The following is a 14,967-nucleotide window of genomic DNA, read 5'->3' as shown; positions in this document are numbered from 1 at the left end:
TGGTGTGGTCTTGAACTCTATCGCATAGCCGGAGGCCACAATTTCTAAGACCCAGCGGTCTGATGTTATGTGGCGCCATGCGTCCGCATGACTTGCCAGCCTGTTTGAATTGGCGGCTAGTGGTGCCAGCTGTGGGATGTTGTATTCGAGCACCATATTTTCCCTGGTGTTTTGAGAGGGAAGGCAATATCCAGGTGGTTGCAATGGGCTGTTGCAATCTTCAAAGTCGCTGCTTGTTCACGTCCCCCTGCTTATTATGCTGAGAAGCGGGGAATTTGCCTCTTTGCTGTGTAGGACGCTTGTTAAATGGCTGGTAGGACTTACGGAAGTCCCTTTTATCTTGTTGCCTGTAGTAAGGCCGAGATCTGTAAAAGGAACGCTGCTTTGCATTGTAAGAGGTTGATTGCGAGGCAGCTGACATAAAGGTTTTGGCCGTGAATTTTGATTTTTTTCCTTTTTTTCCATTGTAGTGTCAGTTTCTTCTGAAAAGAGGCCCTTCCCATCAAAGGGGAGCCCTTCAATTTTATCTTTCATATCCTGTTGCAGCGTTGCAGACCTCAACCAGGCATGACAGCGTAAGGTGATGGCTGTCGTGATGGAACGTGATTCCGATTCCGCTAGGTGTTTAGCCTTGCTCAGCTGTTGACAGGTAAGGTTGCCTGCCTGCTGCAATGTCTTTCGGAAACGATGTTTCAATTCTTCTAGTGAGAGAGAGTCCAAATCATTCTCTAAATTTTCCCAGATACAGTAGCTGTATTTGGACGTACAAGCTAAATAATTGGCTACTTTAATAGACAGACATAATGTAGAATACAGCTTTCTGCCCATAACATCCAGTTTCCTGCCCGCCTTGTCCCCAGGAGTCGTGTGCCGCCGACCATACTTGGAATAGCACTAGCACTTACATTTATATACCGCTCTATAGCCGAAGCTCTCTAAGCGGTTTACAATGATTTAGCATATTGCCCCCAACATTCTGGGTACTCATTTTACCGACCTCGGAAGGATGGATGGCTGAGTCAACCTTGAGCCCCTGGTCAGGATCGAACTTGTAACCTTCTGGTTACAGGGCGGCAGTTTTACCACTGCGCCACCAGGGGCTCTTACTTCTTACTTGGAAGAAGTCACGCAGTCAATTACTAAGGAGTTGGGGACAGGATGTTTGAAGAGGTAAGTATTGTGCTCTTCCTGAATGCGGTACAACCCTTCCAGACGTGGGTGTCGATGTGTGGGGAACCTCCCATGCGCACTGCGCCGCATTTGAGATAATGGGCAACAACGGCAGTGCAATTGGATGAGCTGATTGAGACCATTGCATGAAGTTATATACTGGGTCATCAATAGTCTTTAGCTGTGACGTAAGGTCTAGACCCAATGCATTGGCCATACGGCGGACATGAGCATGATAAGCTTTCAGCTCTTCGGCTGGAGAGACGTGGGAAGGTGTGGCTACATCCGGAGATGGGTCTAATTCTACCATTTCTGCGTCGGATTCAAAATCCGAGGATCCATGGTGACTACCTTCAGAGTCATGTTCAGATAATGTAGATCTTGGTAATCCAGGTGAAATCGGTCATGCAGGTACAACCGAAGATACGATATCAGTCTGTACTGCTGCGGATTGGAAAGACTTTGTTGAAGTTTGAGTGGCTACCGAAACTGTCATATTTCTGGTTTGAGTGGCTATAGTAGAGTAAGTACTCTTTGTCTGGTTTGGGAACATTGGAGTTGGAGGGCGCCTTGTGCGCCATGCTCTCTCTTTGTTGTAGTCATAGTCCGCTGGCAATGCAGTTTCACGCGACGGGGATACTTGGTGACTGAAGCCACAGGTATGCCAAGGCGTTGACAACTCCAGGTGTGTGGCTGTAAGTAGGTGTGGAGTGTCTGTCGTGGCTGATCTTGAAAGCCTTGAAAGGTGACGCAGTGGTGGAATCCAGCATCTTCAAGAGTGGACCAATAGGTGGAGCTGTACCTAATTGTGGATTGTCATCATCCTCCATCGTGAATGTCATAGGTGCTCTGAACCTTGGGGTAACAGAGGTAATGTTGGCCGGTGTGTGCAGAGTAGACACCTGGACTGCATCATTCGAGACAGAAGGGGAACGAATTGGCGTCGGGGCCGGTACCAAGTCTTTAGTTTTCGATATCGACAGTAGTGTCGATGTCGAAATTTGGTTCTGAGGCGTCGGTATCGAGACGATCGGTGCCGAAAGAATAGCCATCGATGTCGATATAGCCATCGACATCGAAGTAAACGTCGATGTCGAAGCAAGATTCGTGGTCGACGTCGAGTCTTCCGAAGTTTTCGATGCCGTGGCGGTCGGTATCGAGGAGCTTGTTATCGTCGCTTCCCGTGCTTCAATCGATATCGGACGTGGTTCAGCCATCGATATCGAGTCCTAGGGTAGCGGAAGGGATTCCCTCGAAGTTTGCATCGTCGACACTTGGTGAGGCGGTGAGCACGGCATCGAGCGTTTTCGATGTCGATGGTATATCGATCTCCTGAGCCGACCTCTTCTTCTTTTTGGCGGGAAGGGACGGGGCCACCATTTTATCGCCTGGCCTCTTCGAGGACTTAGGGGCTTTTTCGTCGGGCGTCGAAGTTTTAGACTGAGATGCTCTCAGGTCCTTTGAGCCATGCGCCTGAGATTATTTTGGCGCTGAGGTGGGAACCGAAAGCACGTCCTCGTACAACGACGCTCGGAGGCGGAGTTCTCTATTTCTCCTGGTCTGCTTTGAGAATGACTTGCAATTGGAACAGGCACTCACCATATGGGCCTCTCCTAAGCAGAGCAAGCAGAGATTATGGTGATCCTGAGAAGGCAGCTTTGCATTGCACTTAGTGCAGCGTTTAAAGTTTTTGCTGCCTTTAGGGGTATCCGTTACTCACAATCCGAGGATTAAGAACCAGCGTGGTCAGGAAACAGTCCGTCGTCAAATCCAGAGGCAGTCTGATCTTTCGTCACGTTAAAGGATAAAGAATAAAACGTAGCCAGAACAGTCCGGGTCAAAGTCCAGTAGAACAATCAAATTATTTGCCAAGGAATAACACGAAGGAGCCGCAGAAACCGAGTGATCTCTACGGCGGTCGCAAAGGAACTGAGCTGCCTGCACTCCTCCCGCCTTAAATAGCCATGTGGTCACGTGGGGTGGGGCGCAGGCGCCTGGAAGGAGATCTAACAACTCGACACCGAGAGGCTTCAGCGCAGAACCCATTCTAATGGATTCAACGGACCCCGTACCAGATCTAAGGTGACCATTCTCTGAAGAATGCTAGATAGAAATCTGATACTGCTTTTCACAGTCTAATGGACCACCTAATTCTTTGGTAGCCTAAGTCTACCTATGGGGCCGCTATAAATTTGTCCATTATATGCATGTAGTCCTTTTAAGTATAATTCCAAGAATAAGGGCAAATGTTCACTATCCAAAACGAGCTTCAACCAAGAGAGAGGCAGTCACGTTAGACCCTAAAATAATCTATGGAGCTAGCACCACACCCAGATCAGTAAGTAAATTCGATGGGTGGTCACTCCATATCACTCCATTCAGTTTGCGAAAATCAAACATACACACAAGTTGCATCAGATGGTGGCCCCGCCAATTAACTTTAGTGGCCTTATAGGCTCGTGTTAATAAAGGACTTCCTTCCTCATACATAGGAGGGACAGCATTAAAATGTGCACATAACATCTCGTTATTAGGACCAATTCTAGCATTGAAGTCACTTGCCACTACTACAGAGGCATTGGGGAAGGTCCGCGACAGCTGAGAAATATATTCATCTAAGGCCAGCCACTGTTCCTGGGCCTGAGATGGTATAGTAAGTGGGGAGAGGAATACGTTAATAGACAAAATACGATGATGACTGAGGTTGACTAAAAATGCCAAGGCAATTAGTCCACATGGATCTAACTGCTTCTGCTTAGCACTAGCCTGTAGTTTTGTGGAAATAAGAGTAACCAATCCATCCTGAAGTCTACCCCTTCCCCTCCACTGAGAATGGGATGAAGCCTTCAGCCAATATTTCCCCACGCATCCATGTCTCTTGCAACATAACAATATCAAATAATCCTATCTAATCATTGAAAGAGGAATCTGTAATTTTGCAAGCCCACCCGGAGATGTACCAAGAGAGAAAAGTGAGAGAGTTATATCGTACTGGATGTCGATCAGTAGAGACTTGGGGATCTTTCATGGTCTATAACAAGTTTCCCCAACCTGCGGCCCTCCAGATGTTGCTGGACTACAATTCCCATCATCCCAGCCACAATAAGTAGCTGGGGGTGATGGGAATTGTAGTTTGGCAACATCTGGAGGGCCGCAGGTTGGGGAAGCCTGGTCTATAAGATCCGGAGTGGTCACCTCCAAGTTAGGTTGTGAGAGGTCCTCAGAATTTAAGGAAAGTTCTTTGCTTGAGAACTTACAGTTTACTATGATTTACTGAATTGAAATAAATTAAAACCTCACCTTATGGAATCATCAGAAGAATGGTCATCTACAACTGTTCAAAAATGCAAACAAAAAAATGACAAGAAACAATTGTAACAGTTTTTAAAAGGAACTTCTATGGCAACAAAAAGCATCAAATATTTTTAATTTACATAACACTTTAGACTAAAGCATGATTATAAAAAAGTATAAAAACATGAAGTGAAATTTCCTGAAAAACTGAAACTGCATTATTCACCTTGTACAAGTTCAATAGCTATATAAAATTTAACAAGCATCCAGATGACATCAAGCTTTATGAATTATTCATCAGATTATGCACTACAGAGATTAATGCTAGTTTCAAGAAGCACAGTAAATAAGCAAGAAAGATTCTTCACTAATCAAGTCTAAACGTGAGGCTGCCCTCCATGTGGTTATGGATCTGAATCTTGGGTTCAGATTCTGTTAATTTCAAGGTTCTGGTTAAATAAATCAGGATCACTTGATTAGGACAAAATGAGTAATCTTGGGTTATATAGCCTAGTCTGCCTAATTTGGCTAGACCCCTGTACTTACATAACATGATTCTTGTGGCCTTTTCCATATTAGTTACACTTTTGACTGTGCTTGTATCATGATATGCTTCCTATAAAAGTCTCGGTAAGGCCTGTCAGTGCATTGGAAACATATCAAACTGGATGGTTTATTAATGGTTTATTAAAAAATATTTAAAAATTATTTTAAAAAATTAAAAATGGTTTATTAAAAATCTCCAATAAAACTGTTATAAGAGCATTGCTTAACTTGTATACTCAGGAGCTTGAGCTTCAGAAACACTGTGAAAAAGCCCAACGCAGCACTGGAACTTAACCCATTATTGCATCGTTAGTTACTTAAGAACATCCCTTCTGGATAAGGCCCAAGGCTTATCTAGTCCAGCATCCTGTTTCACACAGATGTCTCTGGGAGGCACACAGGCAAGAAGTGAGGACATGCCCTCTCTCCTCCTGTTGCTCCCCTGCATCTGGTATTAAGAGGCATCTTGCCTCTTAGGCTAGAGGTGGCCCATAACCCTCAGACTAGTAGCCATTGATAGACCTGCCCCCCATGAATTTATCGAAACCCTTCTTAAAGCCAATCAGGCTGTTGGCTGTCACCCCATCTTGTGGAACAGAAATCCATAGGTTAATTATGCATTGTGTGAAAAAGTACTTCCTTTTGTTATGTGAGAGGGAGAAAAATTTCTCCCTATCCACTTTCTCCACACCATGCATGATTTTATAGACCTCTAGCATGTCTCCCCTCAATCATCTTTTTTCTAAACTAAAAAGCCCCAGGTGTTGTAGCCTTGCCTCATAAGGAAGGTGCTTTCGGCCCATGGTCATCTTGGATGCCCTCTTCTACACCTTTTCCAGTTCTACAATGTCCTTTCTGAGGTACGGTGACCAGAAGTGAACACCATTCTCCAAATGTGTCTGCACCATAGTTTTCTATAAAAGCATTATAATTTCATTTTAGCATTATAATTTCAGTTTCATTTTCAATCCCCTTCCTAATGATTCCAAGAATGGAATTGGCCTTTTTCACAGTGGCCGCACATTGAGTCAACACTTTCAACTAATTGTCCACCACAACCCCAAGATCACTCTACTGGTCATTCACTGACAGCTGAAACCCCATCAGAATACATGTGCAGTTGGGTGGGTTTTTTGCCCCAATATGCATCACTTTAGACTTCCTAACATTGAACCGCATATGCCATTTTGTTGCCCATTCACCCAGTTTGAAGAGATCCTTTTGGAGCCCCTCACAATCTGTTGTGAATTTTAATACCCTAAATAGATTAGTATCATCTGCAAATTTAGCCACCTCACTGCTTACCCCAACTTGTAGGCTATTTATGAATAAATTAAAAAGCACTAGTCACAGTACAGATCCCTGGGGGACCCCACTTCTTACTTCCATCCATCTAGAGATTTTGATTGATTAAGTGCCATCAAGTCTTCCATCAATTCCTATCCTGTTTCCTGTCCTTCAACCATTTACCAATTTACACACGAACCTGTCCCCTTAAGTTTCCTCCAGAGTCTCTGATGAGGAACTTTGTCAAAAGCTTTTTGAAAGTCCAGGTATATTATGTCAACTGGATCACCTTTATCCAAACCTGTTTACACTCTCAAAGAACTCCAAAAGGTTTGTGAGGCAAAATTTACCTTTGCAGAAGACATGCTGGTTCTTCTTCAGTAGGGCATGTTCTTCTATATGTTTAACAATTTCATCCTTGAGAATGCTTTCCATCAGATTTACCAGCACAGACGTTAAGCTAACCGGCCTAATTTGCCAGAGCCCTCGCCCCCACCAATCCGTTTTTGAAAATCAGTGTTATATTGGCTACTTTCCAGTCCTCTGGTACAGAGCCCGATTTTAGGGACGGGTTATATATTTTTTGCAAGGAGGCTGGCAATTTCACATTTGAGTTTTTAAAGGATTCTCGAGTGGATGAAATCTGGCCCTGGCAATTTGTTAGATTTCAATTTTTTCAGACAGTTTAGAACATCATATCTCGTCACCTCTATCAGACTTAGTTCTTTAGCCTCTGTCGCTGAGAAGCTCAGGGTAAGCAGAGGTATACGCACAAGTATATGCTCAGTATCCACCACTGTGAAGACAGATGCGAAGAACTCATCTAGCTTCTCTGCAATCTCCATATTCTCCTTAATAATCCCTTTCACTTCCTCATCATCTAATCCAATCACCTCCCTGACAGATTTCCTACTTCTGATGAAATAAATTTTTGTTATTCCCCTTGATGCTTTTAGATAAATGTTCCTAAAACTCTCTTTTCGCCTCCTTTATTGTCTCCTTGCATTTCTTCTGCCCAAGTGTGTTCCTTTCTGTTCTCTTGCCCAGGCCTTCCAATTTTTGAAGGAAGTCTTTTTCCCCTTTAAAGTTTCCTTGACTTTATTTGTTAGTCATGCTGGCATCCTCCCGGACTTGGTGGTACCTTTTCTCCTTTTTGTTATATAGTCTAACTAGGCTTATATTATTGTGCTTTTAAATCAACTCCATGCATTCTAGAGCAAAGTGACTCTCCTGATCTTCCTTTACATTTTCTTTTCACCAAACTCCTCATTTTAGAACTGTTTCTTCTGAAATTCAAAGTGTCTGTATTAGACAGTGACTTCCTTGGCAATTCTCTCCTTTCATGTATGCTAAATTTCATCACACGCTGGTCACTGTTCCCTAAAGGTTCCACAACACTGACTTCTCGCACCAGGTCCTGGATACTACTCAGGATTGTCCAAGGTCACCTACTTGCAGTTTGGTTCCATGACCAGTATTCTAATTTTTTTCATCCGTGTGCAGAATGAGTTTTGTTTTGGGCGGCAGTATCAAAGCAGTATGTGTGCACATACAGTACTGATCATGTTATGATTTTTAGCCTTTTATTGAGATACTTCTTGTTGTGCTTCTCTCATTGCATAAGACACAGTAGCTTTATAAGCTATGTAGTCTGTAGTTTTATTGTACCAGTTTTTTATAAATATATAACACAATTTTATTTTATTTTATTTTATTGTAGGACAGTAATGGGCTAGTCGTGATATTTTAGACTGGGATGTATTTTTAGCATTTGATGTATTTTTAGCATCTGATATATGCAACAAAACACCTGCTACCGCAAGGCAGGTCTGACTGGTTATTTCTCTAATTCCTTTTCTAATAAGCCCACATCTGATACACAGGATAATCTTCTACCCAACTCCCCTATCTCAAACTAAGAATGGCAATCCTTTATTACATACATATGTATCCACCCATTTTCAGCATATGAAATAAAACCACCCATTTTATTGAAAGAGGGATAAATTATTTTTCTTGCCTTTGTTTAAAACACTGTCTCTATCTATTCCGCTACATAAAATCATACCTTCTTTATTTGTAGCAGCTGCACCCAATGTAAAACCAGCATCTCCAGCTTTATCTGGACTGTTAAATACAGACAAGTCTTTTTTACTGCCAGTAGAGGACTTTTCTGCACTTCTGCAATTGGCATATTCAGCAATTTTCTGACTAAGACTAATGAAAGGAAAACAGAGAGAGAGAGAATACTTAAATGCACACATACTGGGTTAATGAAACTTCTGGGGGAAAAATATAGCCCTTGAAAGAGAACAGAGAAACAGGAAACTGAGATAACAGTTTTAGCTCTACTCTAGGAGCCAATAAACAGGTTGCTAAACTGTAACAGATGATCTGGAGGTGATCCGTTGTATTCATAAGGAATGGGTTCTGCGCCTGCGCAGGGACCTCATGGATCGATTAGCTAGCTCTTCGTGGCACCTCCAACTGCCACCCACGTGACCCTGCTTCCATTATCTTAGGCAGCTGCGGCATGTTTCACTCAGTTTCTTGTGGACTGTCAGTTGCCTCTCCTGACGACCCACCACCTGGGTTTCAGCTGGCTAATAGCCCATTCCTTATTAATGCAACGGATCACGATCCAGATCCCCAAATTTTTATAGGGTCTTTGGCTTTCAGGGATCCATTCTCATACAGAGATCTTAAAATATATTATTGATTTTGCTTCAGTCCATCTGATGCTATGCCTGAGAAAAGAGCAGACTCTGACATCTAATCCATCTTTTTCTTTTTTCCAATTATAGTTGGAGAGGCTCAAACTACTTCTTTATTGACATGGAGATGCTTGCAAAGACAAAGCTTGAGAACTCTACACAATTCTGGCACAGGTTGTTTTTGTTTTTTTTTAAACTTTAGCAATAAAAGCTTACCTAGGATCTCCACTATTTACAGCATAATCCTCTGCTGACCATCCATTGCAATCTTTATGGGAAGCATCTGCTCCATGTAGAAAAAGTAGTTTTACTAAATTGTGTTTTCCATGAGAGGCAGCAGTGAGTAGAGGTGTTCTAAAACAGAAAGAAAACAATAACTACATCAAATGAATTCATTTAATTCAAATATCCCACCATCACCGTTTTAATATCTCTCTAGGTTCAATTATCATACTTCTCTGTTGATAAAACAGAACAGGAAACCCTTTGATTATATTCTAATTTTTTTGTGAAAGCATGAATATTGCAACAGTGGCTTCAAGAATTGGCTATAGGGCTTTCCACTCTACACAAAACTACTAAGCTCTAATATGTTATATTTAAGAAGTACGAAAGGGATTAATGGGACTAACATTTTGCCATCAAGTCGGTGTCGACTCCTGGCGACCACAGAACTATGTGGTTTTCTTTGGTAGAATACAGGAGGATTAAGCCTTGACCATTTTTAAATTTTTGGCTATAGTAGCCAGGCCAAACTTTAGGCGCTACTGAATCTGGGGGTGCATCTCCACTTGGTCTCCTTGCCACATGACTGGCTCCATCTCAACCCTCCAGAGTAAGAAAAGTCATAAGGGGGATTTAGAGGGAGTCAACATTGGTACCAAAGGCTGCTGACACTTTTGTGAATGTGGCTGTAGGATTGATAACTGCAACCAATTGAGCAGGAACTCTTACAGGATTGCATGTGCATACACAGGAAACCTCAATCTGTACACCTTTTGCTATTCAGGAAGGATGAAAATGAAATATGTTTCTTTGGGAATACCTGTGAAGTCTTTGTTCTGGCCTCAACATGTCAGGCTAAACTATCCAGGCAGCTGAATTCACATTAATCCAAACCACATTTCCATGTAAATCAATCTTCAACTTTATTGACACCACATAAACAGAAGAGTATTAACCAGAAGCAAAGGATTAACTTAACTGTTTAAGCAGGACTTGTGGAAAGCTGAACCAGATGAACTGAAGTGTATGACATGCTGGATAGATAAGGTAATAAGACAATACAAGGCCAGGTCCTCCAGGCTGCTACTCAGGATGACAGAGAACAAGCTGAGAGAAAGCCTTTTTGGTTTTTCACTCTGAGGAAAACTGGCCGGAGGATGGGGGGGGAATCCTTTCTAGAGGCAACCAATTGATGCATAGTGACAGGTAGCAAGGCCTGATCAGTTGCTAACAGATAAAAATCGGGAAAATTATGACAGCTCTAAGAACCGAGCCTGGGGGCACTATAAAAATAAAAATGCTTAATTGGGGCATATTCTCGATGGAAGAAAGATGAGGTTACTGAAAGACTGTACCTTCCTGCATTATCTCTGAAATGTATATCTGCTCCATTTTTAAGAAGAAACTCTGCCATTACTTGATTGTCTTCAGTTATAGCAATAGTAAGAGGTGTGCTCCCATCCTACAAGAATAAAAACAAATTAATGGGCATGAAATTAATGCACACACACTTTCTTGTTTTTCCATCTTGACAACTAAGATAGTGGGATTAGGCTTTTATATGTCATCTTGTTCACAAAGACATGCTATGAAAAACAAGAGACAGTACTATAACCAAACTAGGTAAAAACAGTAAGGAACTCTAAAAAACCTCATTTTCTGTAATGACAGCGCAAGAGTGAGACTGATGCACATATAGATCTGCACTGTAAACCTAAACATGTTTACTAAGAAGTAAGATCCACTGAATTCCATGCGACTTACTCCCAGATATATGTGCTCAGGACTTCAGTTTATGGTAGTATATCAGTTACATTGCAAAGTAATTAAACACAGTTCATCTTTGCCAATAGAAAAACAGGTTGCTTACCTGTAACAGGTGATCTGGTAGTGATCCGTTGAGTCCATAAGTGAATGGGTTCTGCGCCTGCGCAGGCACCTCTCGGGCCGACTAGGTAGCTCCTCGCGACGCCCAACCGCCTTTCTGCACGTGCTCCTGCATTCCATCTATATAGTGCGGTTGGGCGTCTTCCGTTAGTTTTCTGTGCAGACCGCCCTGTATGTGCAATCTGCCAATTGATGTATCTACTTCTGCAGTGGGGATGGCTTCTGGGCGGGTCTTATGGACTCAACGGATCACTACCAGATCACCTGTTACAGGTAAGCAACCTGTTTATCTGGATCGTGATCCGTTGAGCCCATAAGTGAATGGGTGATTAGTTAGCTGACTTGGTGGTGGGTGGTGGGTGCAGAAGAATGCCCTCTAAGGCAACACCCTCTTTAAAACACTTCGCCCATATTCCGCCTGGCGCGCCATGCGCAGGTCCACTGCATAATGTTTTATAAACGGCTGCTGCGATGACCATGTTGCAGCAATACAGATGTCATCCATCTTAATCCCCGACAGATGAGCTGCCAAGGTTGAGTAGGCTCTAGTAGAATGAGCCCTTATAGTTTTTGGTGGCGCTACATTCTGCAGCCTATAAGCCAACAAGATTAGTTCCACCAGCCAATGGGCAATACGTTGCCGAGACACTGACATCCCCTTGTTGCTGCCTTTATAGGCCACAAACAATTTATTCGACTTTCTGTGCTCTTTAGTCCCCTTCAAATAATACAGCAGCGTACGACGCACGTCCAGAGCATGCAGTGCCTTTTCCAAAGGAGACTGAGGATCTTTTAAAAAGGTTGGCAAGACTATTTCTTGATTCAGATGGAACCCAGTTATCACCTTTGGACGAAAGTTAGGATCCAACCTCATCACCACCTTATGCGGGTAGAATTGGGTGTAAGGTTTGTCCGCTCTTAGAGCTGACAATTCCCCCACTCTCTTTGCTGTGGTTATTGCAATTAAAAATGCAATCTTAAGCGTTAATAACCGCAAACTAGCCTCATGTAACGGTTCAAAGGGTTTTTCCGTTAATGCAGAAAGCACCAAAGACAGACTCCACTGTTCCAAAGGTCTTTTAAGTGGAGGGTAGAGATTATTCAGCCCTTTCATGAACCTTTTACATTCTGGGTGAGTAAATACTGTCTTTCCATCCCACCCTGGAAGTTTCGAAGATAGAGCAGCCAGCTGTAGTTTCAATGATACATTTGCTAGGCCCTTCACTTTCAGGCTAGTTAAATAAAGCAGCACCTGGCGCACTGACGCCGTCTGTGCTTTGAATCCACTCGCCTCTGCATATGCTCTAAATCATTTCCACTTACAGAAGTAGCTACGCCTAGTAGACTTGCGTCTGCTATTTAACAGAATTTTCTTTAAAAGTTTATTCTCCACACTGTTAGTTTTAGGGTCTCTATCTCTGGGTGCAGTACCCTGCCCCCTGCCATCTGCAGGAGATCTGACGTCGCTGGTAGACGGTAATGCTGCCCTCTGCGCAGGCGAAGCAGCAGGGCAAACCACGCCTGATGTGGCCACCACGGGGCCACCAGTATGCAGTCTGCCTCGTCCCTTAGGATCTGTGCCAACACTCGATTTAGGAGAGGCAATGGTGGGAACAGGTAAAGGAGCCCCTTGCTCCACTCGTACTGAAATGCATCTCCCAGAGACCCCACACCTATTCCCGCACGAGAACAGTATCTCTTGCACTTTCTGTTCCCCTCCGTGGCAAACACATTCACCGCAGGGGTGCCCCAACAATCGAAAATCTGTCTGATACAGTCTCCCTTGACCTCCCACTCGTGCCTCTGGTTGTTCAGAGTGCTCCGACTGAGAGCATCCGCCAGGTGGTTGTCCACCCCTCTGATGTGAATCGCCATTGGATATATGGCATGGCTGATGCACCAGTCCCACAACTTCATCAACAAGGTGCAGAGTGTTGGAGAAACTGCCCCTCCTTGTCTGTTTAGATAAGCTATAACTGTAGTATTGTCCATCTGGATCTGTACCACAGAACCCCTTAGTTGTGGTTCGAAAGCTCTTAACGCCAAAAATGCAGCCATTAGCTCCAGATAATTGATATGGTATTCTGCCTGATGAGGTGTCCATTGACCCTGAATGCAATCTCGGGCGCAATGCGCACCCCACCCTTGTAGGGATGCGTCCGTTGTGATCCACACTTTCGGAAGCAGAGCCCTGAACGGTACTCCTTGTAAGAGATTTACTCCCGTCATCCACCACTGCAGGGAAGCTTGTACACCCCTGGGAAGGTGCAACAGCATGTTCTGGCTGTCCACATTGAGAGTGGTTCAAGAACCACCGTTGAAGGGGTCTCATCCGTAGTCTCGTATAACGAACCGTTGTGTTGCACGAAGCCATCAGGCCTAAAAGCCTCTGGCTCACCCTTGCTCTCTGGTCCGGTTGGTTGTGGAATTGAGTTGCTAACGCGATGATCTGAATGCATCTCTCCATTGGCAAGAATGCCCTTCGCTGCTCTAAATCGAGGATGGCCCCTATGAAACTGAGTTTTTTTCTTGGGGTCAAGTTGGACTTTTTCCAGTTCACATTTACCCCCAATTCCTGGAGAAGATGTAGCATCGTTTGAATTTGAGTCTCCAACAGTTTTCTGTCCTTGCTCACCAGGAGCCAGTCGTCCAGATACGGGTAGACCACTAGGCCCTGAGTGCGAAGGTATGCAACTATCACCGCCACCACCTTGGTAAAGACTCTTGGAGCTGTTGATAGTCCGAAAGGGAGGACAGCATACTGGTAAATCGTATTCCCCACCGTAAAGCGTAGATACTTTCGGTGATTTTCCTGGATGCCCACATGGAAGTAAGCATCTTTCAAGTCTAACGTTGCCACCCACTCTTCCTGCTCCAGAAAGGGTAGAATCTCCTGCAACGTCGTCATTCTGAACTTCCGGGTCCAGACAAAATCGTTGAGGTCTCTCAAATCCATGATTGCCCGTATCCCCCCATCCCGCTTGGGTATCTGAAAATAGCGGGAGTAGAATCCGGACAACCTCTTCGCCCACTGCACTGTCACAATTGCTCTCTTTTCCAATAACACCTTTATCTCTTCTTCCAACACTGGTGTTGATCTCGTGAAACGGAGCCCTGAGAACAGGGGTAGAGTTGTGAACTCGATTGCATAACCTGTCTCCACAATCCTCAGAACCCACTGATCTGATGTTATGTTGTGCCATGCCATAGCATGGCTTGCCAGTCTGATGTTTGAGCTGACAACTACAGGGCCGATGGTAGTGGTCCTGGCAATTGTGTCTAAATGTAGTGGGCTGACATTGCAATCAAAAAGACTGCTTTGCAGCCTCCTTGTTGTTATTACGATTATTTTGGCTTTTGTTTCTATTGCTGCCGTTGTTGTTGCGGAAGCCTCTAGATCTCTGGTAGGGCTTGTTCTGTCTCCTAAAGCCTCCCCTATCTGGGTAACGATATGGCCTTTGTCTATTGGGATTGTATGCTCTGGAGCCAGTTGTTGAGGTGGACACCATGAAAGTTTTTGCTGTAAATTTAGATTTTTTTTCAGCGTCTCCATGGTAGTGTCTGTAGTCTCATGGAAAAGACCCTTTCCATCAAAAGCCAGATTCTCAACCCGGTCTTTCATGTCTGGCTGGAGAGATGTTGCGTGTAGCCAGGCATAGCGACGCATGGTGACTGCTGTCACCATGGCTCTGGACTCAGTTTCAGCTAAGTGTTTGAAAGTACTAAGCTGCTGTTTTGTTACTGCGGTCGTCCTTTTGTACACCTCATGGAGCTTAGTCTGCAGCTCCTCCGTGGACATGGAGGTCGAATCATGGAGCAAGTTGTCCCATAGGAGGTGAGTGTA

General features: G+C 44.0%; 1 protein-coding gene across 4 annotated transcripts in view; it reads right to left on the bottom strand.

Annotated features, from left to right (window-relative positions):
* LOC128327012 (ankyrin repeat domain-containing protein 26-like) overlaps positions 1 to 14,967 on the bottom strand; it is a 241,575-nt gene that overhangs the window by 203,202 nt on the left and 23,406 nt on the right. For all 4 annotated transcript variants that reach the window (XM_053255066.1, XM_053255067.1, XM_053255069.1 and 1 more), the window contains exons 4-7: positions 10,592 to 10,698; positions 9,228 to 9,365; positions 8,366 to 8,514; positions 4,471 to 4,504 (exon numbers count right to left, since the gene is read on the bottom strand). In XM_053255066.1, the coding sequence (XP_053111041.1) occupies positions 4,471 to 4,504; positions 8,366 to 8,514; positions 9,228 to 9,365; positions 10,592 to 10,698 (428 nt within the window). The remainder of the gene's footprint in view (positions 1 to 4,470; positions 4,505 to 8,365; positions 8,515 to 9,227; positions 9,366 to 10,591; positions 10,699 to 14,967) is intronic.

This window comes from Hemicordylus capensis, chromosome 5, assembly GCF_027244095.1.
Source record: "Hemicordylus capensis ecotype Gifberg chromosome 5, rHemCap1.1.pri, whole genome shotgun sequence".
Taxonomy (NCBI): Eukaryota; Metazoa; Chordata; class Lepidosauria; order Squamata; family Cordylidae; genus Hemicordylus; species Hemicordylus capensis.
The sequence above is the reverse complement of the archived record's forward strand: the minus strand, read 5'-3'. Positions and strand labels throughout refer to the sequence as shown.